Source organism: Microcaecilia unicolor, unplaced genomic scaffold, assembly GCF_901765095.1.
Source record: "Microcaecilia unicolor unplaced genomic scaffold, aMicUni1.1, whole genome shotgun sequence".
NCBI lineage: Eukaryota > Metazoa > Chordata > Amphibia > Gymnophiona > Siphonopidae > Microcaecilia > Microcaecilia unicolor.
Window position 1 is genome coordinate 51,306 of NW_021963554.1, and position 27,634 is coordinate 78,939.

The following is a 27,634-nucleotide window of genomic DNA, read 5'->3' on the forward strand; positions in this document are numbered from 1 at the left end:
AATCACTATCCTCTCAATCATTTCATTACCATCTCCCCTCTCTCTTTATCCTTTCTTCACGCTCATAGCCTGACATCTCCCTTTTACTCCCTCCCCCTCCCTCCATTGTCCTGCATTTCTCTCTCTTACCCATTGTCCAGCATATCTCCCTTCTGCCCCTGGATCCAATATCTCCCTCTTCCCCCTCTCTTGTGCAGCACCTCTCCTTCCCTTTGCTCCACCTCTATGTCCAACATCTCTCCCATATTGTCCACTATCTCTTTCTTTCTCTCTCTCTCTCTCCCTGCCTTGAGCCCCTGGTCTAACATCTTTTTCTCTCCCCTCCAGCCATGTTCAATATTTCCCTCTCTCATCTCTGACTCCCTTCCCTCCACTGTCATGTCCAACACTTTTTTCCTTTATTGTCCTTTGCCACTCCTCTGCAGCCTTTCCCTTCCTCTCCCCACCATAGCCATATCAAACAATTCTCCCTCTCTTTTTCTCCTGCATCTCTCCCTCCCCCATGTCAAACAATTATTTCTCCACCCCCACCGTCTCACTCGCTCTCTCCACCCCACCCCCTCTCACAGAGCAGGCCCAGGGCAAGGACACTGATGCCCAACCACTAGTTTCTCCTCCTGGCCACTGCTGTAGTGTGGCGGCCTTGAGGAATTGCTGTAAGGCAGCTTTCATGCCCTTCCCTGTCTCTCTCTCCACCCCTGCGTCCCACCACGCCTGCAATGAAAATGATTGTCCTCCCTGCCGGCGCTGCCTCGGCCCCTGCACGCTACCCTGCCTCTGTCCCTGCCTGCATTCTTTTCTTCGATCGTCGCGTCGCCGGCAGCACTGCCATTCACTCAGGCAGCTCCGCTCCCCTCTGCCGCGTCCATCCGGCTCTTTCTGACGCACTTCCTGTTTACGTAGGGCCAGATGGACGCGGCAGAGGGGAGCGGAGCTGCCTGAGTGAATGGCAGCGCTGCCGGCGACGTGACAATCGAAGAAAAGAATGCAGGCAGGGACAGAGGCAGGGTAGTGTGCAGGGGCCGAGGCAGCGCCAGAGGGGAGGACAAGCATTTTCATTGCAGCGCGCGACACATGCGATGGATGTTGGGTGGGCCTGGAGGGAAAGTGGGTGGGCCTGGGCCCGTCTAGGCCCACCCGTGGCTACGCCCCTGATTACACCTCTGAAGCCTGAAAGCAAATGTAAGCAGAAAGCTGTGCAACAGCAGGAGAGTATGTGGCACTGTAAGCCAGTCAATGGAGAAAAAAGTATGCACAAAAAAATACAGCAATAGCTAAGAAAAAGATTTTGGGGGTTGTTTACTAAAGCTTAGCTCAAGTTATCTGCAGCAGGGCCCATAGGAATAACATTGGCCCTCCTGCAGATAACATCAAAATGACTTAGGTTATCTTGATAGTACTGTTTTTTTTAATCATATCTAAAATAATAAAAACTTTAAAAAATACTCAGCAGTCCAAGCCAATCATGGGAGAACCAGAAAGAAAACAGGAGCTGCTTTTCACCCCTTAACCACTACTCACTTGCCCTGTACCCTTTTATCCCCACATCTTTAATTCCCTTACCTCGTAGTTGTTTTGTCTGTCTGTCCTATTTAGATTGTGAGCTCTTTGAGCAGCGACTGTCTTTTCATGTATGGTGTACAGCGCTGTGTATGCCTTGTAGCGCTATAGAAGTGTTAAGTAGTAGTAGTAGCTTTAGTAAACAATGACCTTTATTTTTTAGAAATATATAGGATTATAAATAAAAATATATATATGTGGGCTATCATGACAGGAGACACTGGAATGTGCTCTAGTTACTAATACAAAAAAAAGAAAGGAAAGGGTATTCTAATGGGTAGTTATACAGGACATCTGGTATATTTTTTTTGTTACATTTGTACCCTGCGCTTTCCCACTCATGGCAGGCTCTATGCAGCGGGCAATGGACGGTTAAGTGACTTGCCCAGAGTCACAAGGAGCAGCCTGTGCCAGGAATTGAACTCAGTTCCCCAGGACCAATGTCCACCACCCTAACCACTAGGCCACTCCTCCGCTCAATTTAGGTAGACAAGATGGAACCAGTCTGTCATGCTACTAAGAAAATGGGCACTTTTTTTTGGTAAATACTAACCTGTAAACACAGTTGGATGTGGAAAATTTAAAATAATAAGTTTAGTCACCATCTCTGGATAGCAAATAGCAATCAACCAAGAAATCATTCCACCCCAGTCGTGGCCAGTTAGAACACACTTACTGTACCCTGTAACAGAGAGAAAAATTACAGTAGCAGTGTTGGAAAAAAATAAACGTTCTAGCATCTGAAACTTCCATGGTACTTCTTACAAGGTAATATGCCACATGGGGTGGAGGGGGGTGGTCCATGGGGAGGGGAAGACAGGGAGGGGGAGGGGAGAAATTCGGGGTGATAATGAAAAACGATTGTTGGATAACTGCTGGTCTTTATGTACAATCTGCGATGATAAGTTTATGGAGACTTGGGCTCCTTATTGTTGTTAAGAGTATTTTCAATAAAAAATTTATAAAATTAAAAAAAAGGTAATATGCCACATAAAGTCAGGACACTGTTGCAGAGCTGAAGAATAGTGTATGCATTGTTGATCCCTGTGCATAGAAAGACAGGGAAATTTTCAGGCAATTTACCCAGATAAAGATTCATTTACCCTGATAAACAGTGTTTGAAAACTGCCCTCCCAAAAGACAAGAGAGGGCACACACATGAACATCTGGAACATTACTGTTGTCAAAATAATACTGTCACTCACTGATATGCATTAAGCACAGGCTGTCTCACTTGATACACTTAGCTCCAAATTTATTACCATTTTTCCCATTGACAGAACGAGATAAGGGAAAGGAGATGTGATTTGATATACCACCTTTCTGTGGTTACAATCAAAGTGGTTTACGTATTATATGCAGGTACTTATTTTGTATCTGGGGCAATGAGGGGTTAAGTGTCTTGCCCAGAGTCACAAGTAGGTGTATTTTCAAGGCACTTACACTTACAAAGTTCCATAGTAACCTATGGAACTTTATAAGTCTAAGTGCTTTGAAAATGAGTCCCAAGGTGTTGCAGGGGGGAACTGAACCCAGTTCCCCCTGGTTCTTAGACTGCTGCACTAACCGTTAGGCCACTCAATGAATTGGGTTGATAAAATAGTAAATGTCAGGTATATAGAAATGCTGATTCAAGACTGCCTTTGCGACTTGCCCATTTGTGCCCCCAGCTCGCCTTCTTTGCCAAGTCCAATGAGAGGCAACAGTTGACTGGGAGCAAGTTTTGTGTGCCTCTGTATCTGTGCCCAATGCAACCACTCCATCTACACAACCCTTGGTATGGCATTGTGTTGGTTTGTTTAGACTACTAAAGAATTATTTCTTAAGAACTGCTTTCTACACAAGTAATGTTTAATAAAAGAAAAAGAAAGAAAGACAGAAAGAAAAAGCTGTATTGATACCTTTCACTCTGTATCCAGAGGGTATATAACTGCTTTGAGTAAGAAAGAGGTCAAAGTAGGTAAAATGGTGGTGCCTAAAATTCCCAAATATGAGAGCACAATAACTGAATCCTGGGAGGTAAACACAAGCTTACTCTCAATGTTACTAATTGCTGAAGAAACAGATTGCTAGATCAACAGAAATAACAGAAAATATTAATCTCTTCTGGAAAAAACTGTAGACAGCCTTTATATACAAAGCTAGGTGTTGACATTAGGGAAAAAAAGGAAAGATGCTCTTCTAATCATCTTTTTCTCAACAACCTTTCTCACTCTGGACTGGTTCAACTTTTTTCTCTGTAATCACCCCTGATCTGTCTCTCCACATTTGAGCTGAAAGGTCTCTAGCAGATTTCCTGCTGTTTGTTGCTCAAGGTGATGGGAGAGGACCCCTGGTACTGGAAGAAACAGATGCTACACATTAACGTGAGACACCCTCAGCTTTTCTAAAAATAGTTTTCAGGCTTTTTTTTTAAACATTTGCACAGAGGGAAGAATTTATAATTACACAGCATTGCATATGTATGTACTTGTTGGATGATTTCTGGACTGATGGTTAACTGGAGGAGCATCCTGGGGACAAAAGAGGGAGGGAAGGGGGAAGGGTTGGGAGAAGGGAATTAGTTGACACTAAATGGATGTTATGGTAACAGAAAGCTGTTTAAGGTATGTATATACTTTTTGACATAACATGTTTATTACATGCTGCCTTTTCTTTTGGAAGAAACTGGTTAAGTAATTTCAATATTGTTATTTTTGCAGTTTCTGTCAATGCTTTCCTAATAAAAATGATATAAATAATTACACAACATCCAATAACAGAGGCACCTGGGATAAAAGACCGGGGGAGGCTAAGCTTCCCCAAAAGCTGGTCAGCTAGCTTAGACAATATAGGCAGTGAAATGGGGGAGGAGGGTACACAGGTCCTACCAAAATTTCTTTTCCGCACCAGCCCCATGTCAGCACAAACATCAGACCCTTGTCCTTGCCCTATTTCGCAGCATCTGACTCCTGTTCCTACCTGTCCAGCACCTCTAAATTTGCTGCACATCAGAGTGCATTGCAACATCCAAACGGTAATGCCTGGAAAAAGTGTGGAGCGACGACCATGTCACTGCTCTGCAAATGTCTGATAACAGAAGCATCCGGGCCTCCACCCAAGAGGATGCGAGCGTTCTCCTAGAATGTGCACTAAAATGCTCTGTCACAGGTTTACCTTCGAATAAGTAAGCTGACGTCCTTAACCCAGCGGGCAATACTACTACTTAACATTTCTAGAGCGCTACTAGGGTTACGCAGCGCTGTACAGTTTAACAAAGAAGGACAGTCCCTGCTCGAAGGAGCTTACAATCTAAAGGACGAAATGTCAAGTTGGGCCTTCGTTGCTGCCTCTCCCTTGTGGGGACCCTGCAGAAGAACAAACAAGTGGTCCGTCCTGTGGAATGCGTTAGTGACCTCCAGATAATGCAGAAGGACCATGTGAACATCCAGAAGACACAAGAAAGCAAATTCTCTAGGGTAAGCCTCCTTCCTAAAGGTTGGCAAGAATAATGGCTGATTGAGATGAAAAGACGTCAGCACTTTAGGCAGAAAAGAGGGAACAGTATGCATTGTAACCCCCTCCAAGGAAAAATGGAGAAAGGGTTCCTAACACGACGACTGGAGTTTGGAAACCCAGTGCACCGAAGCAATGGCAACGAGAAACACAGTTTTCAATGTGAGATCTTTCAGCATGGCCTTGCGCAATGGTTAAAAAAGGCACTTTCTGAAGGGGCCGCAAAACCAGATTCAGATTCCATTCCGGACACATAGACCGGACTAGAGGCTTAAGCTTATTCACTCCTTTCTATTCACTCCTTTCAAAAAACAAACCACACCCGGATGCCTCGCCAACGAAGAATGTAGAAGACAGCCCCTATAACATGCTGATGCCGCAACCTGGACACATACAGAATTGTGTTCAAGACCACGTGCGAGACCATTTTGTAGGAAGGCCAAAATCTGCGGAAGCGAGGCCAGAAAAGCAGGAACCATTTGATCCGCATACCAAGATTCAAAGATTTGCCACACTCGGGCATATGCAGCAGAGGTAGACCACTTTTTCAAATGATGAAGAGTAGCAATAACCTGCAGAGAATAACCCTTTTTTTTCAGCTGCACCTGCTCAAGAGCCAAGACGCAAGACCAAAGCGGAAAGGATCCTTCATTTGAATCGGTCCCTGAACCAGCAGCCTGGGAAGATCTGGCAGAGGAAGAGGGTCATCCACTTGCAAGCGAACCAGGTCTGCATACCAGGGGCGACAGGGCCAATCCGGAGCCACAAGAATCACTCATCCTGGGTGGAACCGAACACGATGGAGAACCCATCCTATCATGGGCTGGGGGGAAATACCTAAAGAAGAACAGCCACTGGCCATGGTTGGAGAAGAACATAGATACCCTCTAAACTGAACTTCCTCCGTCTGCTGAAGAAGCGAGTGGTTTTGCATTGAGATGAATTGACATGAGACCTACTACTGGCGTCCCCAGTGGCGTGAGATCAACTGAAATGCCAACTCCACCAGCTCCCATTCTCCCTGGTCCAATACATGTCGGCTGAGATAGCCTGCCCGGACACAATATGTGCCACCGACAGCTGCTGCAAATGGGTCTCTGCCCACTGAAAGAGCAACTGAGATTCTTATGCCAGATCAGTGGTGTGCTGGAGCCGGCTCGCAAGAGCCGCTTGTTAAATTTTGACAGCTCTTGCGAGCCGGTTGTTGTTGGGGGCGAGCCGGCTCCATTGCGGGAGGTAAGCATGGCAGGAGGGCGCCATCACTGGCCATGCTTACCTCCCCTGCCGCTCCGAAGCATGCACAACCATGTCCTTCGCCCCCCTCCGTCTTTTTTGAATTACCTCCGTCGAAGCGCCGCCATTTAAAGCCCTGCTGCGTGCTGGCTGGCCGTCTCCAGGCTTCCCCTGCTTGATTCGGATGATGTTCGTGCCTTAGTCCCGCCTTCATTCTGACGTCATTTCCTTTTTCGCGAAGGCGGGACTAAGGCACGAACATCATCCGAATCAAGCAGGGGAAGCCTGGAGACGGCCAGCCAGCACGCAGCAGGGCTTTAAATGGCGGCGCTTCAACGGAAGTAATTAAAAAAAGACGGAGGGGAGGGTGGGAGCGAAGGAGCGGCAGGGGAAGGAGGATAATCGCTGGATGGGTAGAGGGGGGCAGGGGAGAGACCTGCTGGGCATGGGTGGGTAGAGGGGGGGCAGGGAAGAGACTTGCTGGGCATGGATGGGCAGAGGGGGGCAGGGGAAAGAATTGCTGGCCATGGATGGGCAGAGGGAGGCAGGGGAGAGATTTGCTGGCCATGGATGGGCAGAGGGAGGCAGGGGAGAGATTTGCTGGCCATGGATGGGCAGAGGGGGGCAGGGGAGAGATTTGCTGGCCATGGATGGGCAGAGGGGGGCAGGGGAGAGAACTGCTGGGCATGGATAGGCAGAGGGAGGCAAGGGAGGAGAACAGCTGGCCATGGATGGGCAGAGGGAGGCAGGGGAGAGAATTGCTGGGCATGGATGGGCAGAGGGAGGCAGGGGAGAGATTTGCTGGCCATGGATGGGCAGGGGAGAGAATTGCTGGGCATGGATGGGCAGAGGGGGGCATGGGAGAGAATTGCTGGGCATGGATGGGCAGAGGGAGGCAGGGGAAAAAACTGCTGGGCATGGATGGGCAGAGAATTGCTGGGCATGGATGGGCAGAGGGGGGCAGGGGAGAGAACTGCTGGGCATGGATGGGCACAGGGGAGAGAATTGCTGGCCATGGATGGGCAGAGGGAGGCAGGGGAGAGATTTGCTGGCCATGGATGGGCAGAGGGAAGCAGGGGAGAGAATTGCTGGGCATGAATGGGCAGAGGAGAGAATTGCTGGGCAGAGGGGGCAGGGGAGAGAAGAGAATTGCTGGGTATGGATGGCTAGAGAGGGGCAGGGGAGAGAGGAGAGTTTCAGGACATGGATGGCAGGGAGAGCAAGAGAAATTCTGGACATGGATGGAGGGGAGGGAAGGGAGAGAGAAGAAATGCTGGACATGGAGGGAAGATAGAGGAAGGAGATTAGATGAGGGAAAAGGAAGTGAGGAGAGAAACTGCACATGGATGGAGAAAATAGGAGGAAGCTGGATCCACTGTACAGTCAAGTATGCGGAGGACCAGAAATGAAGAAGAAAGGAGGAAAGAAAAGAAATAAATGGAAAGGAAGCCCTGGAAACGGAGTCAAGGGAACAGATAGAGAGCAGCAGAATCAGATACTGGACCAGCATGATCAGAGAAACAAAGTCACCAGACAACAAAGGTAGAAAAAAAATAATTTATTTTCATTATAGTGTTTGGAATATGTCCACTTTGAGAATCAGGTGCTGAACGTTAAAAGTTTATGTTTATTTACTTATTTATGGCATTTTATCCCATATTAAACATGAATTAGATTGGAACCTGGGATCATTTAATTTTTTTTCCTGGAGAGAGTAATGTGTTGGCTGCTGCCCCCCCCCCCCCCCCCGGGTATAGCCAGCTCTGCAATTGTTTTTTGGGGGGGGCGCAGGGGTGGATGGGGGGGCGCAGGAGTGGACGGGGGGCGCAGGGGTGGACGGGGGGCGCCGAGGTGGACGGGGGGGGGGGGGGGGCGCCGAGGTGGACCGGGGAGAGAGCCTGTTGTTAAAAATTTACCAGCACACCACTGTGCTAGATCCACACTGCGACTGCCCCCTTGTCTGTTGATATAAGCCACAGTTGTCACATTGTCCGAGAACACAAGAACCAGCTTGCCTGACACCAGAAATGCCAGAAGAGCTATGAACTGCTCGAAGCTCTAGACAACTGATGGACCACTGGGACTCCTTTGGAGACCAGAGGCCCTTTGCCACTTGACCTTGACAGTAATCCCCCCCCCACCCCAAAAGGCTCACATCTGTCATCTGAATTGTCCACCGCGGGGTTGCAAGTGGAACGAGTGAAGGAACTTGCAGTGCAGAGGTAAATAGGAATATAGAGATATGCTTCTTTGAGGTCCATGGCTGTGAGGAATTCGCCTGGCTGCACCGCAGAAATAAATGAGCACAGCGAAGGTTGACCCGCTTGAGGTCGGGAACCAGCCAGAAGGTGTCTCCTTTCTTTTTGGACACCACAAAATAAATTGAATACCGGCCTAAATGCTGTTCCTCTGGAGGGACTAGAATAACAGCCCCCAGATCCCTTAACTTCCTCAACATTGAGCAAATTCTCGCTCTTTTGATCGAGTTGCCACACAGGGATTCAAAGAAATAAATCTGCGACAGGAGCCATTAATTCTAGCTTGTAGCCGTCGCAAATAATATTGAGGACCCACTGGTCCGTGATAATGTGGGACCGCTCCTCGAGAAATAGGGACAGCCACCCCACAATTGAAGTTGAGGAATGGGAGGGACAGGTATTGAGAAGGGATGGGTGGAGGCGGGTGAGTTCCTCTCATCAGCCTGAAAGGACTGTCTAGAGGAAAAGTGAGATCACTGAGATAGAGAAGGGCACCCCAGGCAATACTGGCGGATTCCATGAAAATGGGGACGAGTGGACCCCAAGCATGCGGAAGGTTTAGCCTTGTCCTCCAGCAAGTGCTGAACCTTGGAATCTTCCAGATCCTTCAGGATGTTTTTTTTTTAAACATAGAGGAGAAGAAATAAAGGCAAGAGAAGGAGGGAGGGTGGGGAAGGGACCTAGGAGGGACCAGATATACCCCTAAAGTCGGCACTGATCAGCCGCTCACCCCAAGCTACACTGAACTGAGAACAGGAGCCAGCAGCCATGAACCCAGGAGCATGAGGGAAGACATCCATCCTCCTGCTAGAGACAGAGATGGACACAACCCACACATCTCTGGATTCATCTGCTGCTGTTGCTAAGGAACATGTCCTATTTACTGCAGATCCCATTTAATGCAATGGTCTCTATTTACTAATAACACATGTTAATGGCTAACAGAACCAAAAAGACAGACAAAGCAAAGGATACATGTGAGTTAATAATTTCAGTTCATGTGCACTCCCTATCCAAGCCCTGCTAAATTCGTGCTTATACTTCTGCACATCTCTGCTGTCCTGCCTTCCTCCATACAGCCCCTGAATCCACTTCAGCTCATTCTGAAACCAGTGCTCCACCTTAATTGTCAAGAATCAGTCCATTGATATCACGTCTCTTTGCACAGCTTCACTGGCTCTTTGCTCCTCAGAATTAAGATTAAATCCCAGATTTAATTTTGAGGCAAAAACCCTTAGGAAGGGATAATATACTCCAAGAAATATCTTCCAAGCAAAAACTATAAAAAATATTGAAAGCATTATGGGATGTCAAAGTGCTAAATTTAAAAATGGAGTAAAATCTCACAGTGCTTTCGGCACAGTTTAATGTTTACATGATATGTTTTGGAGTTTTTTTTTAGTTCAAGTTCTTATCATCCACAAGCTGCAAGAAATTAAACCGTCAAAAGCAGGGGTGTAGCTAGACTTCGGCGGGAGGGGGGTCCAGAGCCCGAGGTGAGGGGGCACATTTTAGCTCCCCCCCTGCCGCCGCCGACCCCCACCCCACCATTGCTGACTTTGCCCCCCCCTGCCGCCAACCCTCTCGACCCCCCCCTTCCCACCGCCAACCCGCCGTCACCTACCTTTGCTGGCGAGGGACCCCAACCCCCGCCAGCCGAGGTCCTCTTCTTCTCCCAAAAGGCTTCCTTCTGTTTCTGACGTCCTGCACGACATCAGATTCACAGAACGAAGCCTTGCAGATCAGCCCAGGCCCCCTAAGGCCCCACATAGCTACGCCACTGGTCAAAAGATGAACTAATTCAAACGTGTGAAAGATGTAAAAATCAATAAGCAAGCTGTGGGTAATACTTTGAACTAAACTAACTCAGAAAAGCCATTTCCATTGGTAAAACAGTGCTTTACCCATGTGAATAGGTTTTCAGGAAATTGCCCACCGTGCATGCAGGGCCGGTTTTAGACAGGCTGGGGCCCAGGGAAGAAATGAAGGATGAGCCCCCCCCTCCCCACCCACCATTGCTGCCACACATAAAATAACTTTAAATTACTTCTTCACACACAAAACACAGACAGACCTTCACCAAATACAGAAGAAGGGATCAGAAATTAGAAATGTATTTATTTGTTGCATTTGTATCCCACATTTTCCCACCTATTTGCAGAGTCAATGTGGCTTACAATTTTCCGTCATGGCTTACGCCATTCCAGAATACAGATACAATTGGTATTATAAAGAATGCATGGATGACATAATAAACAATCAGGTAAAAAGAGAAAACATTCAGATGGTATTACATATAGGACGTGGATGACATAGTAATAGTAAACAATCCGGTATAAGGAGAAAATATTCTAAATATTAAGTAAGTGACGGTGCATTACAGTTCCTGAGTCATTATGGTATGTCTTGTTAAAGAGGTGAGTCTTCAGTGCTTTGCGGAAGTTAATTAGGTTGTGAACTATTTTCAGATTAAATGGTAAAGCATTCCACAGCTGCGAACTCATGTATGAAAAACTGGATGCATGTATTAATCTGTATTTTAAACCTTTACAGCTATGGAAGTGAAGATTCAGGAATGTGCATGCTGATCTTTAGCATTCCTGGGTGGTAAATTAATAAGGTCTAACATATAGGCCGGGGCATCTCCATGAATTATTTTATGCACCAGAGTGCATACTTTGAACGTTATACGTTCTTTAACAGGAAGCCAGTGTAGCTTTTGTCTTAGGGGTTTGGCACTTCCATATTTTGTTTTTCCATATATAAGTCTGGCTGCAGTGTTTTGGGCTGTTTGAAGTTTTTTGATGATTTGTTCTTTACAGCCAGCAAGAAGTCCATTGCAGTAGTCTAAATGACTTAGTACCATTGATTGTACTAGATTACGAAAGATTCCCCTAGGGAAGAAAGGTTTTATTCTTTTGAGTTTCCACATTGAGTGGAACATCTTCCTTGTTGTATTCTTCACATGGCTTTCAAGCGTGAGATTCCGATCAATGGTTACTCCAAGAATTTTCAGGGTGTTTGAAATGGGAAGGGTAAAGTTTGGTGTGGATAAAGTGGTGAAGTTATTTGCATTATATTATGATGTAAGTACAAGACATTGTTGTTACGTTCCTCACCTGGTTCCAGGCCTGCGTGGCCGATTCGCTGGCGAGGCGCAGTCCGGCAGAGATAGCCGGCTATTTGGATGTGGTTTCTCCAGGATGGGTCTGTTTCTGTTTCCTATTTCTGGCAGCCGTCATCTTGGTTGGATCAAGGACAGCAGCCATCTTGGCTAGCTCAGGAGGGGGCAGCCATCTTGTATACGAGAACAGGAAGGAAGCCCATATTTGGGCGTTGTGCTACTCTGCTGATGGGGGCAGCCATCTTGGATCAGCTGCACATGCTTGCGCCTAATTCCTTCCCTACTTAAGACACTGCCTCCAGCCCTTCGTTGCTTTGGCTTCTGCTGCATAGAGGTCGTGGTCCACATCCATGTTCCTTGGCGGTTATCCTGTTTCCAGTAATTTCGGTGTTCCAGACCTTGGCTTGTTTCCTGACCACGTGTTGTGTTGCTGCCTGCCTCTGACCCTGGACTGTGTTTTGACTATTCTCAGCTCTACTGTTTTCCTGGCTCTTGGACTTTCTGTTGGCTACCTGTCTGGTCGGTGGTCCTGCAACCCCGCCGGTTCTGGAAGTCCTGCCGGCCGTTTGAATCCAGGGGCTCAACTCCTGGGGAATAGTGGCTAAGTGCAGGTGAAGCTAGGGGTTGTCTGGCTGCCTGACCGAGTGCGGTGCACTCCATCTTCGCCGTGCTCAGTCGGGGCACAAGGACTCACATCCCCAGTCATAACAGTTGTGTTTTCTCTGCATTAAGTTTCAAATGAAATGCATCTGCCCATGAATGCATGATTTGGAAGCTGTGATTGATGTCTTTGGTGATTTCTTTCAAATCATGTTTGAACGCGATATAGATCATGACGTCAGCTGCATATATATATATATATATATGGATTAAGGCCTTGATTGGATAACGATTTGGCCAGGGGTGTCATCATTAGGTTGAAAAGGGGTTGGTGAGAGTGGAGATCCTTGAGGGACACCGCATTCGGGTGTCCAAGAAGCTGACATACTCTAATTAGATTTCACTTGGTAAGTTCTAGTAGTTAGGAAGCCTAAACATGGCACATACTGCAACACTGAAGAAATAAAAAGAGAAATGCACTTCCTTTTTGTATTGAACACAATTGGTAGCATCACCACAGGGGGCCTGGGTCCATCCTCCCCCACACTGGGCTCACCACCACCCCCAAAATTAGCCATTGACCTTGCTATGCCTGGCAAGGATCCCCAAGAAGTGCCAGCTGAAAACCACTTCCTCTAGTCCAGCAGCCAGAGCTCTCTAAGCTCTGCAGCTGGTGGTTGTGTCCTCAAGCTGCTGCCACCATTGCTGGCCTCCCCATACATGCTCAGTTTTCACATATGCAGAAAATCAAAGCATTCACAGGGGACACTGCCGCTGGCTGCAGAGCTTGGAAGAGCTCTGGCTGTTGGAGCAGCAAAGGAAGAGGAAGTCTTCACCTAGAGGGGCCTGGAGATCCTTGCCAGCTCAGGTATTTATATTTTGCATTCAGGAGGTGGGGGCAGGAGGCAGGGAGAAAATTTGGTGCCCACCCATTTTTCAGTTCAGCCCTGGCCCCTCCCCAATCAACCTTCTGGCTATGCCACTGAACAAAGTTATCTGTGATACACAAATCCCAAAGTTAACATATTCCAGTTAATAAACTGAAAATAAAACACTTTTTCTATCTTTGTTGTCTGGACATTTTATTTTTCCGTCCTGTTGATCCCAGTTTCTCCGTCTGTCTTCTACTAATTCTCTTTTCAGCGACTTGTGTCCATTTGCCTTTTCTTCTCTCTCATGTCTTGTTCTATTCCTTCACTACACCTGTCTCCGACATCCTTCACTTATCTGTCTTTCCTCCCTTTTTTCTTTTCAGCCTCTCTATTCACTCAGATTTCATCTTCTTTCTCACCCTTCTCCTTCATCTAACTTTTCAGCTACCTATTAACTTTCCACATACTTCTCTCATTCCCTAGCTGTCCCATCACTCATCTACGCTTTCCATCTTTCATCTACCCTCCATTACTACATTTCTACCTTTATATTCACTATCCTCCTCTCACGCATGATCTTGCCACCCCTTTTTGGTCTGTTCTATATGGTTCCACCGTTTCCACTATTTACCCTCCCTCTCCCTCCCTCCACTCTTGTAGCCTATATTTTCCTCCCTATACCTCATCCCCATGGCCTAAAATCACCCTGTCCCTTTTTTCCACACCCCTATCATCTTCCTGTCCCATCTCTCTACCTTCCTGCCACCCCTCCCCATGGTTAATCATCTCTCTTCCTCTCTCTCCCCTCCATGGTTCCACATTGCTCCCTCTCTCTTTCCTGCTGTTGTTTCCTCCCCCTACCCTATCCCACATGATCCAGAATCTCTCCTTCCCTCTTCCCCTCCCTCCCATTGTTCAACACCTGCCTCCCCTTCCCTTCCTTCCCTGGGTCCAACATCTTTCTCTTTCTTCCCAACTGCCCTCCCATCTAAAATCTCTCCCTCCCCCCCAACAGCTTTCCTTCTCTCTTCCTTCCCTCCACCCCTGCCATCTCTCTCTCCTCCTCCCCATTTCCGAGGAGCCCATTATTTCCTCTTCCACCATGCCCTCCCCCAGACTACTTTAAAATAACTCCAAAAGGCTCCTGCGGTCCGCCATCTCTTCCCCCTTCTTGCCACCCTGATCCGAGGTCTCCCTCCCTTCACTGTCTACCTTACATCGTGTTTTTGTTGGCAGGGGATTGTCAGCATGGCAGTGATTCTGACACGCTGCCCTGGCGCTGTTACTCTACCGCATTCCAAAGAGGAAGTTGCGTCAGAAGGGGGTGGAACACAGGAAAGAAACAGTGCCAAGGCAGTCACAGGCAGCATATTGGTTTCCTAACCCAGGTGAAGTGCTTAGCAAGTGTAAACATGCACAGGTAATTGCACTAAGTCAGTTTTGAAAATGAAATTTATGTGTAGCTTCATTTTGAAAATCAGTGCAAAGTTTGTGGGTAAAAAGCTCCTGAAGACTTTGTATCTATCTGGGCAGTCTTGAAATTACCCCTTGAAACATCTGAGAATGGCCTTCCAAATCCTATTCCATATCTCTTCACTACGTCAGTGAAGAGTGTGCTGATTCATTACCTTTTAACTGCCCTGTGAGTGGGTTTCTTAGTCTTACTGCAATGAGACTGAAGGATGTGAAGGGAAAATGAGTTTGTGTTCTGGAGAGTCCTAGAAGGATGGGACATAACATGAAACAAATGCAAGCAATTTATTAACTAATCAACCCACCTAGAGCATCCAATATATCCTTTATGTCTAGAATTAGAGAATCCAGACTGTAATTTTCCCGATGAGAAGGTCCATCGGTTTCTCCATAGCCTCTCAAATCAAGGGCCACAACTCGATATTCACTTTTAAATTCTCGTAACTGGTGACGCCAAGAATACCTGCACATACATATGGACAACACAAGAGTGAAATCAACACTATACACTTCTAAATCCTATTGTCCTGAATACTAAATATTAAGTGAGATAACATACTGGAGCCCTCAGCCTTGGAAGAGAAAAATGATGTTGCAACCATGGAAGCTCCTGCTGGCCATTGAGCTGTGGGGCATATAATGCATCATACAACCTAACCTGAACATAGACTGCAAAGCATTCTGACCGTAGGGCCTAGGCTACACAGCCATTTTTCTAGTACATATGAGATTATAAACCTACAATCTTATATAACATTTTATCTTCATTACAATATCATATTTCTCCCAAGTTATTCCACTCTCAGAGTCCATACAATGCAAAGTCCATTCCAATTGTATCCAAGTTCTTCCAGAAGACAAAATATAAAATGATTATTTGATTTAACTTGAAGTTATCACAATCTCTTCAGTTCCTTATGTAGTATTCATCATAATGCTCATTGACACAACCTCTCAGACAGGAGATCCATCAGGTTGATCCATCCTGTGGTCATCTAGTCAGTGAGAAACAATTTCTTACTGACTAGATGATCACAGGATGGATCCACCTGATGGATCTCCTTTCTGAGAGGTTGTGTCAATGAGCATTATGATGAATTCTATGTAATTCCATTGCAATTGTTATACGTATATACAATGGATGAACTGGAGTAAAAGATTGCTGAGGCAATGTAAAACACAGAACTGTGTAGAGCTGAAAGAAAGGATTTTTATTGACTACATAAGGAACTGAAGAGATTGTGATAACTTCAAGTTAAATCAAATAATCATTTTATATTTTGTCTTCTGGAAGAACTTGGATACAATTGGAATGGACTTTGCATTGTATGGACTCAGAGATTGGAATAACTTGGGAGAAATATGATATTGTAATGAAGATAAAATTATGTTATATAAGATTGTAGGTTTATAATCTCGTACTAGATGAATGACAATGAGATAATAATAAATAATTTAATTTGCATAAAAATATTTCTATTCTTATAAGGTTTTTTGTGGTACTAAAAGTGGTGGAATAGTTAGAGTACTGGTCCCTTTTCTATTTTATTTCTACACAGCCATTTTGTCAGCATGTGAGGCCTGAAGATTCTCTGCTGAACTATGGACTGCTAAAGTGAAGTTGCATCAAGTTGATTACAGAGGGCCAAGGACTCTGTTATTTTATTTCCAAATCAGCTGAATCTATCCTGAAGTTTCTAGCTTGTAAGAACCAGAAATCCTTGAAGAGGGGTCATTGTTTATGTTGTTTCAGCCAGCTTGGAGACTGTGGGCCTCTTTTTCTAAACCAAGCTAGCGATTCCTGGGGTGGCAAATGAGAGGAAGCCCCGCACAAGAATCGCTAGCGTGGCTTTGTAAAGGAAGCCCTTTATGAATATTTTAGACACACCTGAAGTCCATGTGGAAATTACCTACTAGATTGATGGTTTTGGAGCTGATTGATATGGTACAACCAATCATAAAAACTGTTTACAAAAGTCTTGACTTTGCAGAGAATAGACTGGGCTAGCTCTCTTTTACCATTCTTTAAGCATGCTGCTTTGCATTGCTATTTTGGCATCTGGCCATTTTTTATTTCTATAAGCATTTGCCTAGAACACTAAAGGGCATAAGAACTCTGAGCTGCTTTCTTTAGTAGTCTGCCTGTAGGTAAAGACTTCACTTGATATTGTACATCTCTACGTATCTGTCCCTCTGCTTATTCTAATGCAAAAAAACCAGAAGAAACCAGTCTTCGCAAAATCGTGAACAAAAAACCAAAATCAGCGAAGATGACCAAAAATTATATACGAAATAGACAATGCTTCAGTTGAAAATCCAATAGGTCCATTTATTGAGCAAAAAATTATAATAAATAAAATACAACAGAATGGTCAGTGAGCAAGACTCAACAAAGCTGTGTTTCGGCCTATCTGGCCTGCATCAGGAGTCTTTTTGCCATTCAAAAGGTCACTTTTTTTGGATCTTTCACTGTGTGATCTGACAAATCTAACTTGTTTTCTTGTATCATTACCAAAAGTAACTTCTTGATTTTCTTAGCAAGAAAATATATATAACAGTATCTCTCGTCTGGCGTTTAACCGCAAGTGTTAGCCTGGATTTGAGACAATAAAATCCAGGCTAACACTGAGGAGCCTTGGTGTTTTCATGAATCATCATCAGACCAAAGACTGGGGGTCCTCATTGTTCCACCACCAACTGAAAAGCCAAGGGACTCACCTCCCACTTTCCCTGGTCTAGCACACTAAGTCCTCTTGGATATTTTCCACTCCTGCTATGTGAGCAACTAAGTTCACTTGAGGAGTAACAGTCTGCCCAATGGCACAGACAGCTGATCGCTTGTAAAATGGCTGCACTTTTTGTGCCCCCTGTTCTCTGCCTGCATCTTTTTCTTCTTTGTTTTATCCTGAAATATACCACATTGTCAAACAACACCCAAAACCGCCTTCCCCCTTACAAGAGAGAGGAATGCCAAGAGGGTCAGGCAGATGGCTCTCTTCTCCAGAAAACTGATGGGCCAAGATGCCTCCTGCCCTGACCACCAGCCCTGCACCACTTGATCTCAACTGCGGGCTCAACAGACCAACATGCTGGCATCAGTTGTCACAACTATCCAGTCCCATAGGTTCAAGGGAATTCCTTTGAGCAGATGCTGCAAAGAATCTCACCATGCCAACCTCCTTCTGCTAGCAGGAACCAGACCTCAACAGCTGTGTCTTAGGTGACCATTGAGACAATTATTTCCAACAAATAACTTAGGATGAGATTTTAAAAAAATTGTGGAACTTTGTTCCATGATGATCTAAAATTAATATCAGCAACTTTTTAACTAACTTGTTCAGGAGAACTCAATTTTGATTTAATCAATGCCTGATCCCTTGGAAAAAGAATCAGAGAATTCAAACAAGCTTGGGACAAGTATATAGGATCTCTAAGGGAGAGGAAGGGATAGTAGATGGCATGGTTGGGAAGTCTGTATAGGCCATATTGTCTTTATATGCCTACATTTTTCTCTGTTTCTATGATACATATTACAATCAGAAAAATATAACAGAACAAAGAAGAAGCCAAGAAGTAAAAATACTGTATCTACTTGCCAGTGGCGTAGCCAGACTTGACATTTTGGGTGGGCCCAGAGTTAATATGGGTGGGCACTATGTATATAGGTATGAATAGTGTTTCTTGGGATACTACAAAATAAGGCCTTAGAATGCACTTGACGATGGATTTCTAAGTAGTCTGCCTAACAGCTGCATCAGCGTAAACCACATATATAACAGAAAAAACAATATTTTAAATATAATTACATTTTCCCATATCTTAAAATTGACCAGACATAAGTCTACTATAGTGGCAAACCTCTCAACACACGACAGGATCTTGCAATATAAAAACACAGGAAAGATGTATTCAAATTCTGGTAGCACCTCAATAATAGCAATACAAAATCCCTTAACTGCCAGGTACTTTGTGAAGTAACACTAAATCCTGCAAAGAAACTTCTTAGAGCCTATGTTGCAAATCTCAACACCAATTCTGAACACAAATACCAATAACAGTACTTTTATAAATGCAGCAGTGCATATACATAACAGCAATACACTTCCCATTGGACAAGTCAGACTCATACAACCCGACACAAACTACATGCCAGCAGAATCTCTCACCTTGGTCACATGCAGAGCACATACCAACTCTCATCAATTACAGAATAGAGGACCAAACATTAGCAATTGTCCTGTAGACTGACATCAGTCCATCCCTGCCCTTTAGCCTGGTATTGGCTTTTCCCTTCCCTACGCCACCATCCATCTCCATAGCCCAGCATCAGCCCTTCCTTTCTCTACCTTACCCTCTTCCCCATTTTTCCTGTAGCACTGTATCAGCCCTTCCCAATCATTCATCCCATAGATAAGCCCTACCCCTCCACCCTGCCCTTTAGCCTAGCATCAGCCTTGTCCTACCCCCTACCCATCCTCCCACAGTCTGGGATCTCTTCCCCCAACCATGAAGGACACCAGCATTAAATATAAGACTATTTTTTTATGTCCTGGGCACTGCAGAGCCCACCTCCACCCAGAAATCTGCCTATATTAAATTTAAAACATTTTTTTTTTAATTTGTAACCCGGGCACTGCAGAGAATAACCCCCAAAACTCATCAACATGAAAAATATACAACCTTTTTTAGATTGTAATCTGAGCTTTATAACAAATTTATTATTGGTGGGCTTCTGGGTGGGGGTGGGCTCTTCACTGCCTAGTGAAAAAAGGTATATTAAAATTATTAAATATGCCTTTTTTTTACCTAGGCAGTGAAGAGCACACCCCCACCATTACACTGTACACGATAAGTACATAAGTATTGCCATACTGGGAAAGACCAAAGGTCCATCGAGCCCAGCATCCTGTTTCCAACAGTGTGTTTCCCTGTATCGTTGCCCCCTTTGCTGTTTGGTATTATTATAAATTGCACCCCTGATGCACTGTATGTCGAAATATATCAGGCTGCTAGGGATGTACAAAAGTCTCCTATGAATACACTAGATGCCTTCAATGCCTTTTGCTTGTATCTTTTATTGACATTTTAAAATAAAAATAATAGTTGTTTTTGCCACAATCCTACAAATTTTGGTGCTAGTCCTACATTTTTATTCTCATTTTTTGCTGTACTGTTTGCCTCTATTTTGTGCTATGAGTAAGAATACAGCAACGTATTTTTAATTCCACTTCTAATAGCTACCCAAAAGTCTAAATAGTACATAAGTACATAAGTAATGCCATACTGGGAAAAGACCAAGGGTCCATCGAGCCCAGCATCCTGTCCACGACAGCGGCCAATCCAGGCCAAGGGCACCTGGCAAGCTTCCCAAACGTACAAACATTCTATACATGTTATTCCTGGAATTGTGGATTTTTCCCAAGTCCATTTAGTAGCGGTTTATGGACTTGTCCTTTAGGAAACCGTCCAACCCCTTTTTAAACTCTGCTAAGCTAACTGCCTTCACCACTTTCTCTGGCAACGAATTCCAGAGTTTAATTATACGTTGGGTGAAGAAACATTTTCTCCGATTTGTTTTAAATTTCCTACACTGTAGTTTCATCGCATGCCCCCTAGTCCTAGTATTTTTGGAAAGCGTGAACAGACGCATCACATCCACCTGTTCCACTCAACTCATTATTTTATATACCTCTATCATGTCTCCCCTCAGCTGTCTCTTCTCCAAGCTGAATAGCTCTAGCCTCCTTAATCTTTCTTCATAGGGAAGTCGTCCCATCCCCGCTATCATTTTAGTCGCCCTTCGCTGCACCTTTTCCAATTCTACTATATCTTTCTTGAGATGCGGCGACCAGAATTGAACACAATACTCAAGGTGCGGTCGCACCATGGAGCGATACAACGGTATTATAACATCCTCACACCTGTTTTCCATACCTTTCCTAATAATACCCAACATTCTATTCGCTTTCCTAGCCGCAGCAGCACACTACGCAGAAGGTTTCAGTGTATTATCGACGACGACACCCAGATCCCTTTCTTGGTCCGTAACTCCTAACGTGGAACCTTGCATGACATAGCTATAATTCGGGTTCTTTTTTCCCACATGCATCACCTTGCACTTGCTCACATTAAACGTCATCTGCCATTTAGCCGCCCTGTCTCCCAGTCTCGTAAGGTCCTCTTGTAATTTTTCACAATCCTGTCATTCCAGTAGAACAGTGTTTATGGATTAGGAGAAATTGCTCCAGAGAAACATTTCCTGATCAGAAATAAACTAGATTTATTAAACAAGGTTTTCAAAAGGCATTATCAAACCTAAGGAGAGCTATGTCACGTCCCCTACCTCGATGCAAGTGGTGTCCTCGAGTGGAGCAGGGTTTCATGCCGCCTTAGCCAGCGCAGCGCGCCCTACCGGCTTCCTCGCGCGGCGCAGCCATTTTGTTTTTTTTCTGCACTCCCACGCCGTGGTTCGCTTCGCATCAGCTAGGCGCCTGATTCGACCCCAGATGCTCCATTCTGACTCCTTGTCCCGCTGGGGATTGAGCGTCCCCGCGGCCTGTCTCCTTGGCTCCTCCTCCTCCTTTCTCCTTGCTTGGCTAATCGGTTGCTTCCTTCCCTCTTGTTTTCTCCTCCTCTCCTATTGGCCAGATGTTAAAATTAAAAAAAATATATTTATTTTACCTGACCTGGGGCTTCGGTGATGGTGGTAGATAGTGGAGCAGACTCAGAGCGCAATCGTTCTGCTCTGCTCCATGTGCGCTGTTGTGGGGCCACGGGAGAGTGCTGCTGAGGCACGGCAGACCGGCAGAGTGGAGGAACCGCAACCGCGACGATAGCCGGCACATTTTCCCCTCCCATGCAGCACTGCGGTGCCGTCGCGCATGAGGGGGAGGAGCAGAGCTCAGGGAGTGAGCGACGGCGTAGCGGCGCCAGCGTCTACAATGGCTGCAGCCTGTACTAAAAACAAAATTAGGCAGAGGAGGACCGGACAGCTGCCAGCTGCCTGGGTGGGCCTGAGCTGAGATTGGGCGGGCCTGGGCCCACCCAGGCCCACCCGTAGCTACGCCCCTGCTACTTGCATCTATTTCTAAGACTATTTTTATGATGTGAAAACTTTGTCAAATTCGTAAATATTTCCCATCTGATATCTATATAGTTTTTTGGTACAGGCTTTGATCTTGAATCAAATGGACTACTCTAACATTATGTATCTGGGTTGTTCTTGTCAACAACTGAAAAACTGAAATCAATCCAGAACACAGTGGTCCGTTTAATATTTTCATTGAAAAAGTCAGATAGAATATCAGTTTATTTTAACCATCTTCACTGGCTACCAACAGAAGCCAGGATTCAGTTCAAACTGGCTTACTTCCTTTTCAAATTGTTACAAGGCTCAGTACCCTTGTAATTATATGACCATAAGTACATAAGTAATGCCATACTGGGAAAAGACCAAAGGTCCATCAAGCCCAGCATCCTGTCCCTGACAGCGGCCAATCCAGGTCAAGGGCACCTGGCAAGCTACCCAAACGTTATTCCCGAAATTGTGGAATTTTCCCAAGTCCATTTAGTAGCGGTCTATGGACTTGTCCTTTAGGAAACCGTCCAACCCCTTTTTAAACTCTGCCAAGCTAACCGCTTTCACTACGTTCTCCGGCAACAAATTCCAGAGTTTAATTACACGTTGGGTGAAGAAAAACTTTCTCCTATTTGTTTTAAGTTTACTACACTGTAGTTTCATTGCATGCCCCCTAGTCCTAGTATTTTTGGAAATTGTGAACAGACGCTTCACATCCACCTGTTCCACTCCACTCATTATTTTATAGACCTCTATCATGTCTCCCCTCAGCCGTCTCTTCTCCAAGATGAAAAGCCCTAGCCTCCTTAGTCTTTCTTCATAGGGAAGTCGTCCCATCCCCGCTATCATTTTCGTCGCCCTTCGCTGCACCTTTCCAATTCTACTATATCTTTCTTGAGATGCGGCGACCAGAATTGAACACAATACTCAAGGTGCAGTCACACCATGGAGTGATACAATGGCATTATAACATCCTCACACCTGTTCTCCATACCTTTCCTAATAATACCCAACATTCTATTTGCTTTCCTAGCCACAGCAGAACACTGAGCATAAGGTTTCAGTGTATTACCAACGACGACACCCAGATCCCTTTCTTGGTCCGTAACTCCTAACGTGGAACCTTGCATGACGTAGCTATAATTCGGGTTCTTTTTTCCCACATGCATCACCTTGCACTTGCACTGCCATTTAGCTGCCCAGTCTCCCAGTCTCGTAAGGTCCTTCTGTAATTTTTCACAATCCTCTCGTGAGTTAATTACTTTGAATAACTTTGTGTCATCAGCAAATTTAATTACCTTGCTGGTTACTCCCATCTCTAAATAGTTTATAAATATATTAAAAAGCAGCGGTCCTAGCACAGAACCCTGAGGAACCCCACTAACTACCCTTCTCCATTGTGAATACTGCCCATTTAACCCCCACTCTCTGTTTCCACAATAGGACATTTCCTCCTATCCCATGACCCTCCAATTTCCTCTGTAGCGTTTCATGAGGTACCTTGTCAAAAGCCTTTTGAAAATCCAGATACACAATGTCAACCGGCTCCCCTTTGTCCACATGTTTGTTTACTCCTTCAAAGAATTGAAGTAAATTGGTCAGGCAAGATTTCCCCACACAAAAGCCGTGCTGACTCGGTCTCAGTAATCCATGTCCTTGGATGTGCTCTTTAATTTTGTTTTTAATAATAGCCTCTACCATTTTCCCCAGCACCAATGTCAGACTCACCGGTCTATAATTTCCCGGATCTCCCCTGGAACCTTTTTAAAAAATCAGCGTTACATTGGCCACCCTCCAATCTTCCAGTACCACGCTCGATTTTAAGGATAAATTGCATATCACTAACAGTAGCTCTGCAAGCTCATTTTTCAGTTCTATCAGTACTCTAGGATGAATACCATCCGGACCACATTCACTTTTCCACTCAGGAAGGAAATTGTAGGACCAACAATTCTAGTTTGTTTTGCTTCCCTTCTGTAAAGGGCAGAAAACGTTTCAAACAGTTGAGCTTTCTCTGGGTTTCCAAGTAGCAAGATTCTGGAAAGATTCTTTTATTTTTCAGAAATCCTGTCAGATTTTAGGAAAAATCTTAAAACTTTATTTCGTAAATGTGTATTATGAGGCAACTTGTAATTTCTGATATGACTATAAATGTAATTTAAAATTTTCTATACTTAAGATTGATTCATGATAGATGCAGCTGAATAGTGGCTGCAGACCTTAACAGACCAGATGATATTTTCAATGAATATCAACCAGATGTGGCTGAACAAATCTACACAGCATCCCTTAAATTATTAAAGAGCACAGAAGAAACTCTTGAGATTACCAGAATTCTGGAAAACCATGGAGCAGCAACATGAGGGGCTTGCCTCTCTCTCCGGAAGCCACATAATGGAACCTTAAACCGGAATCCTGAAAGACAGACAAACAATGCATCAGAGTAAAAGCATATCTTAGCTTCAATGAAAAACAAAACAATAAGCATTATTAAATCCTTTGATATGAGGTGAGACTTGCCAAGAGCTTCATTATTTAATGTATAATTTTCAGTCCTCTGTAGCTACTCAGAAGCTAGAGCTGCAGCAGAGGGGAAGAAGGTGGAGAAAGACAAAAGTGTGTGTGTGTGGAGGGGCGGGGTGGGGGGAGAGGAAACTAGAACTGAGTCACAGGTACAACCCTAGCAGACTAATCTGCTAGGGTTGTACCTCTGCTAGGGTTGTACCCAGTGGTGTGCTGGAGCAGGCTCTCACAGGCTCTCAAGAGCCGTTTATTTTTAAGAATTTTGGGAGCCGGTTCTCCATGGCTACTTTAACAAATGGATCCCAAAATGTGGGCTTGGGCCCCTCCTGAATTCTCTTTTACTTTGCTGGCGAGAGAGAGCCCCCTGTTAATTTACCAGCACACCCCTGAGTGTACCTGTGACTCAGTTCTAGTTTCCTCTCCCCCTCCCGCCCCTCCGCACAGACACTTTTGTCTCTCCACCTTCTTCCCCTCTGCTGCAACTCTAGCTTCTGAGTAGCTACAGAGGCCTGAAAATTATAGGTCAAAGAGAAAGGAGGGTTCCTGAGTTGTGCAAACTAACTACAAGCAAAAGTAGTTTATACTGAATTTGATAGTGAGCAGGTAGCCAATGAGCTTATTTCAATAGGGGAGTAACATGATCAAATTCCTTGTGTCCTATTATGAGTTTAATCACAGTGTTTTGTATGAGTTGTAGGTGGTGGAATTGGCATCATGGAAGGCCTAAGTAAAGGGAGTTGCAATAATCAAGCTATGAAATGATAAAGGAGTGAACCAGTATATTAATAGCTGCAGGAAATAGACATAATTTAATCGAACGAATACGCCTAAGGTGAAAAAAGGAGCGACGCGTTACAGAGACTTGTGGAACAAAGGTAAGAGTATTGTCAAGTATGTATCAGTCAGCCACTGAGTAACGGTTGATGTATTCAGTATAATAGGGTTTGCCAGCACCTATGGTTTAGATGAGAAAAGAACTGCTTGCGATTTTTCGGAGTTGGGCAATAAGCGATATTGTGTCAGCCAGGAGGAGACAAGATCTAATTTCTATTTGGGCTGTATCTGAAGGATCAATAGGACCTGTAAATCATGAACATATACAAACGTTCCAAGACCCAGTGAGTCAAGAAGATGGAGGAGCAGGGCCACAAAAAATGTTAAATAAAAGAGGGGAGAGGATAGAGCTTTGTGGTGACCCTGAAAGTAGTAAGAGTCCAAGAGTTTTTTTCCCATATATGGTGTTTAGCCCTGCCCAGGGCATCCCAGAATGCACTGGGCAGGGCCTGGGCACCGCCATTTTGTTCCGGGCGGACCCAAGGTAGGAAGGAGGAGCCGTTGCTCCTGCCTCCCCCTTGTTGTAAAGGTACAGGGAGGAGCAGGGGTGTGGGTTGGGTGCAGGACAGAGGGGTGTGTGCCTGCGCAGGGGAAGGGGTTTGGTCCACTGGACCACCAGGGGAAAGATTTTAAAAAGATTCCGGGGTCACGGGGTGGGGGGTTGTGGTCCACTGGACCACCAGGGAATTTGTTTTTGTAAATTCAGGGGGGTGGCTGGAGGCTGGAGAATAACTTGGACTACGAGGTGCAAAGAAGGTGACATGTGCAGGGAGCTGCAATTGAGATCTGGAGGTTGCGCTGGGTACAGCTACTGCCCCTTTCCCCACAGGTTATGGAGAACTGAGACCTGAGAATTCATTCTTCTTTAAACTATGATGTGCGGATGGGTGGTAGAAATGCTCATATAAACTGGGATCATAAGTTTCTTCTGTGGTATGCTTTATGGTGTTTTTTTCCATTGTTGTATCATTATATCTTCTGATTCCTTTGTGACTGACTGTTGCATTTTCTTAGTGTTATTATTCAGCAGTTTGTTGTATGGTTCTTTTTGATTCTTCTGAATAAAAACTGTTAAATTTAAATTATGATGTGCTCATCCTGAATAGCTGAGACTGAGTAAGGAAGGAGGGAATCTGGGAGTTGTGGGTTTGATGAACTGTGATTATAATTTTAACAGCACAGCAATAGTAAAATGTCCAAATATAAGAATAAACACAATTAATCAGTTAAACTTGGAGATCACTAATTGAATCCTAGTAACAGGACTAACATGAAACAGTGTCAGAAATATACACATTTAACAGAACTACAGAACAATCATATAACAGAAATATAACATGATACCATAATTAGGCAGCATGGGAAAAACATTCAAGTAACAGAGATATGATGCTCACGCAGTTCATATAATACAATACACTTAAACATCTTAATAGGCAGTCACAGGGTCAAGTGCCGTTGAGATATATATATGGGACAAAGTCAATTGGGATAAATAGATAGGTGGTTAAACTGAAGGTACAGTTGAATATGATATGAGGAACTGGTCATAAGAACATAAGAATATCCGAATAGCCGAAATTGGGTGGTGGAGCCGGTGGGGGGAAGAGGGGTTGGTGGTTGGGAGGTGAAAATAATGGTGGGCAGACTTATACGGTCTGTGCTAGATCCGGTGGTGGGAGGCAGGGCTGGTGGTTGGGAGGAGGGGATAGTGCTGGGCAGACTTATATGGTCTGTGCCCTGAAAAAGACAGGTACAAATCAAGGTAAGGTATACACATGAATTTATCTTGTTGGGCAGACTGGATGGACCGTGCAGGTCTTTTTCTGCCATCATCTACTATGTTACTATGTAGGTTACATACTGGGTCAGACCAATGATCCATCTAGCTGAATATCCTGTTTTCAACAGTGGACAAGCCAGGTCACAAGTACCTGGCAGAAACCCAAATCGTGCCAACACTCCATACTACAATTCCCAGAGCAAGCAGTTGCTTCCCATGTCTGTCTCAACAGCAGACTAAGGACTTTTCCTCCAGGAACTTGACCAAACCTTTTTTAAACCCAGATACACTAATTGCTGTTACCACATCCTCCGGCAATGAGTTCCAGTGCTTAACTATTTGTTGAGTGAAAAAATATTTCCTATTTGTTTTTAAAGTAATTTCTATATAATTTCCTTGAATGTCCCCTAGTCTTTGTTCTTTTGGAATCATATCTCCCCTCATCTATCTCTTTTCCAAGCTGAAGAACCCTAACCTCTTTAGCCTTTCCTCGTAAGAGAGGAGTTCCATCCCCTTTATCATTTTGATCGCTCTTTTTGAACCTTTTCTAATTCTGCTATATCTTTTTGAGATATGGCAACCAGAACTGAATGCAGTACGCAAGGTGAGGTTGCACCATGGAGCATTATAGAGGCATTATATAATATTTTTGGTCTTATTTATCATCCTTTTCCCAATTCCTACCATCCTGTTTGCTTTTTTGGCCACTGCCACACACTGAGCAGAAGATTTCAGCGTATTATCTACAATGACACCTAGATCTTTTTCTTGGGAGATGAGCCCCAAGGTGGACCCTAGCAT

At 44.8% G+C, this 27,634-nt stretch overlaps 1 protein-coding gene across 1 annotated transcript in view; it reads right to left on the minus strand.

Moving 5' to 3' along the window:
- The window catches only part of LOC115459421 (epoxide hydrolase 4-like), a gene marked incomplete at its 5' end in the record, with an annotated part of 58,696 nt that extends 34,588 nt beyond the window's left edge, over positions 1-24,108 (minus strand). Inside the window, 3 exons of the mRNA XM_030189246.1 lie at positions 2,114-2,242; positions 14,921-15,078; positions 24,023-24,108. Of these exons, the coding sequence (XP_030045106.1) occupies positions 2,114-2,242; positions 14,921-15,078; positions 24,023-24,108 (373 nt within the window). The remainder of the gene's footprint in view (positions 1-2,113; positions 2,243-14,920; positions 15,079-24,022) is intronic.
- Positions 24,109-27,634: the final 3,526 nt, after the last annotated feature.